The sequence below is a fragment of the Haplochromis burtoni genome, unplaced genomic scaffold (genome assembly GCF_018398535.1).
Source record: "Haplochromis burtoni strain Fernald_Lab_line unplaced genomic scaffold, NCSU_Asbu1 Contig_1251, whole genome shotgun sequence".
NCBI classification, from domain to species: domain Eukaryota; kingdom Metazoa; phylum Chordata; class Actinopteri; order Cichliformes; family Cichlidae; genus Haplochromis; species Haplochromis burtoni.
In genome coordinates, this window is record NW_024583612.1 from 7,583 (window position 1) to 9,184 (window position 1,602).

The following is a 1,602-nucleotide window of genomic DNA, read 5'->3' on the forward strand; positions in this document are numbered from 1 at the left end:
GATTGTATTGCTGCTGTGTTTAGGATCATTGTCCTGTTGATCAGTTAGCAGTACCTTGCTGCTGCTTACCTTAGTAAATCCTGAGGAAGGAGAACTGAGAAAATGTTTTTCTCATGACTGTAACTGTGGCCTGTGTGAAAACACACCGATCAGATCATTGGCTGCTGCTTTAAATCCAAACTGTGACAGGCATCATAGTTTTAGGTTTCCAACATTTCCTGTAACTTCACACAGCATCTCAACTCAGACTGTTTTTACACACTGTGTGCTGGTGTGAGCTCGGATCATTTTCTTTCCAGCCTAACAAACATTTTGTTTTTTAACTTTTCAATTCAGAGTTAAAAATGTCAACCACAGATTTATTTTAAGCCCATTTCAATCCAATGAAAATATTTCAGTCCTCTGAGACAGAAAAAAACGAAATATTAAGAAATTAATTATGACTCTCCATAATTTGGCTCCAGCTTGTATTGAAGATATTTTATTTTTGTTTGTGTAATTATTTAATTATGCCATTTTAGGCCAGTTGTGTGTATAATGTTAGATTGTGATAGTTACATTTCATGCCTCTCAAATCACAAAAGTAAATTTTGTCCTCTTTTGCTGTTTCAGACTTTACATACAAGCACAGACGACCAGTTTGGATTTGCATCAGTTACAGAAGAAATTAATGAAGCTGTGCTGAAGAATGACCAACCAGCAGCTGCTGCAAAGATCAATGAGTTAATGGTGAAGGAGAAAAACATCACATTAAATATTGCCATCACAGGAGAATCTGGGGCTGGTAAATCCACCTTTGTTAATGCCCTCAGAGGACTATGTGATGATGATGAGGGAGCTGCTCCTACTGGTGTTACAGAATCCTCAATGGATCCTAAACCACACTTCCATCCAGACTATCCCAATGTTATCTTATGGGATCTTCCTGGAATTGGCACCTTGAAGTATCCAGCTGACTCATACCTGAGGTATGTTGGATTTGAGAAGTATGACTTCTTCATCATCATTGCGGCTGCTCGGTTCAAAGAGAATGATGTGAAACTCGCTCAGGAGATTCAGAGGATGAAGAAAAAGTTCTACTTTGTTCGCTCAAAGATTGACAACGATATAAATGCTGAGAGAAGAAAGAGAGACTTCAGTGCAGAGAGGACTCTGACAGAGATCAGAGACGACTGCGTTAAAGGTGAGTGTTCAGTGATCATTTATCCCAGTGTGAGATTAATTTCTGGATGTATTCTTTAAAAATGTGTGAATGTAATAACCTTTATTTTCTATTGTGTGCATCATCGCATACTCAAAATACAAAAATTACTAATTAATTTGATTCTCAGTATTTACTGAGAGGAAGCTGGATGAACCTTATACACTTGAAACATCACAAAGTTATTTAGATCTCTCCTTCTGGAGCTGATTGTTCTGCAGCTGCTGGAAAGGTCAGGCTTTTTTTGGACAGTTGAACTTTGTCCAAATAAATCTGAACACTGATCACTCATTAAATGCACTGCTACTGTCTCTTTCAGTCTGATACCAAAATTTAGGATGAGAACAGATTTTTAATTTCCTTGTTCATTTTAGACTGACAAGGTCAAATTATCAATCCAA

General features: G+C 37.4%; 1 protein-coding gene across 1 annotated transcript in view; it reads left to right on the top strand.

The window, feature by feature from the left end:
- Positions 1–1,602, top strand: part of LOC102298646 (interferon-inducible GTPase 5-like) — a 12,112-nt gene that overhangs the window by 7,422 nt on the left and 3,088 nt on the right. Inside the window, exon 3 of the mRNA XM_042216770.1 lies at positions 585–1,183. Coding sequence (XP_042072704.1) covers positions 585–1,183 — 599 coding nt within the window. The remainder of the gene's footprint in view (positions 1–584; positions 1,184–1,602) is intronic.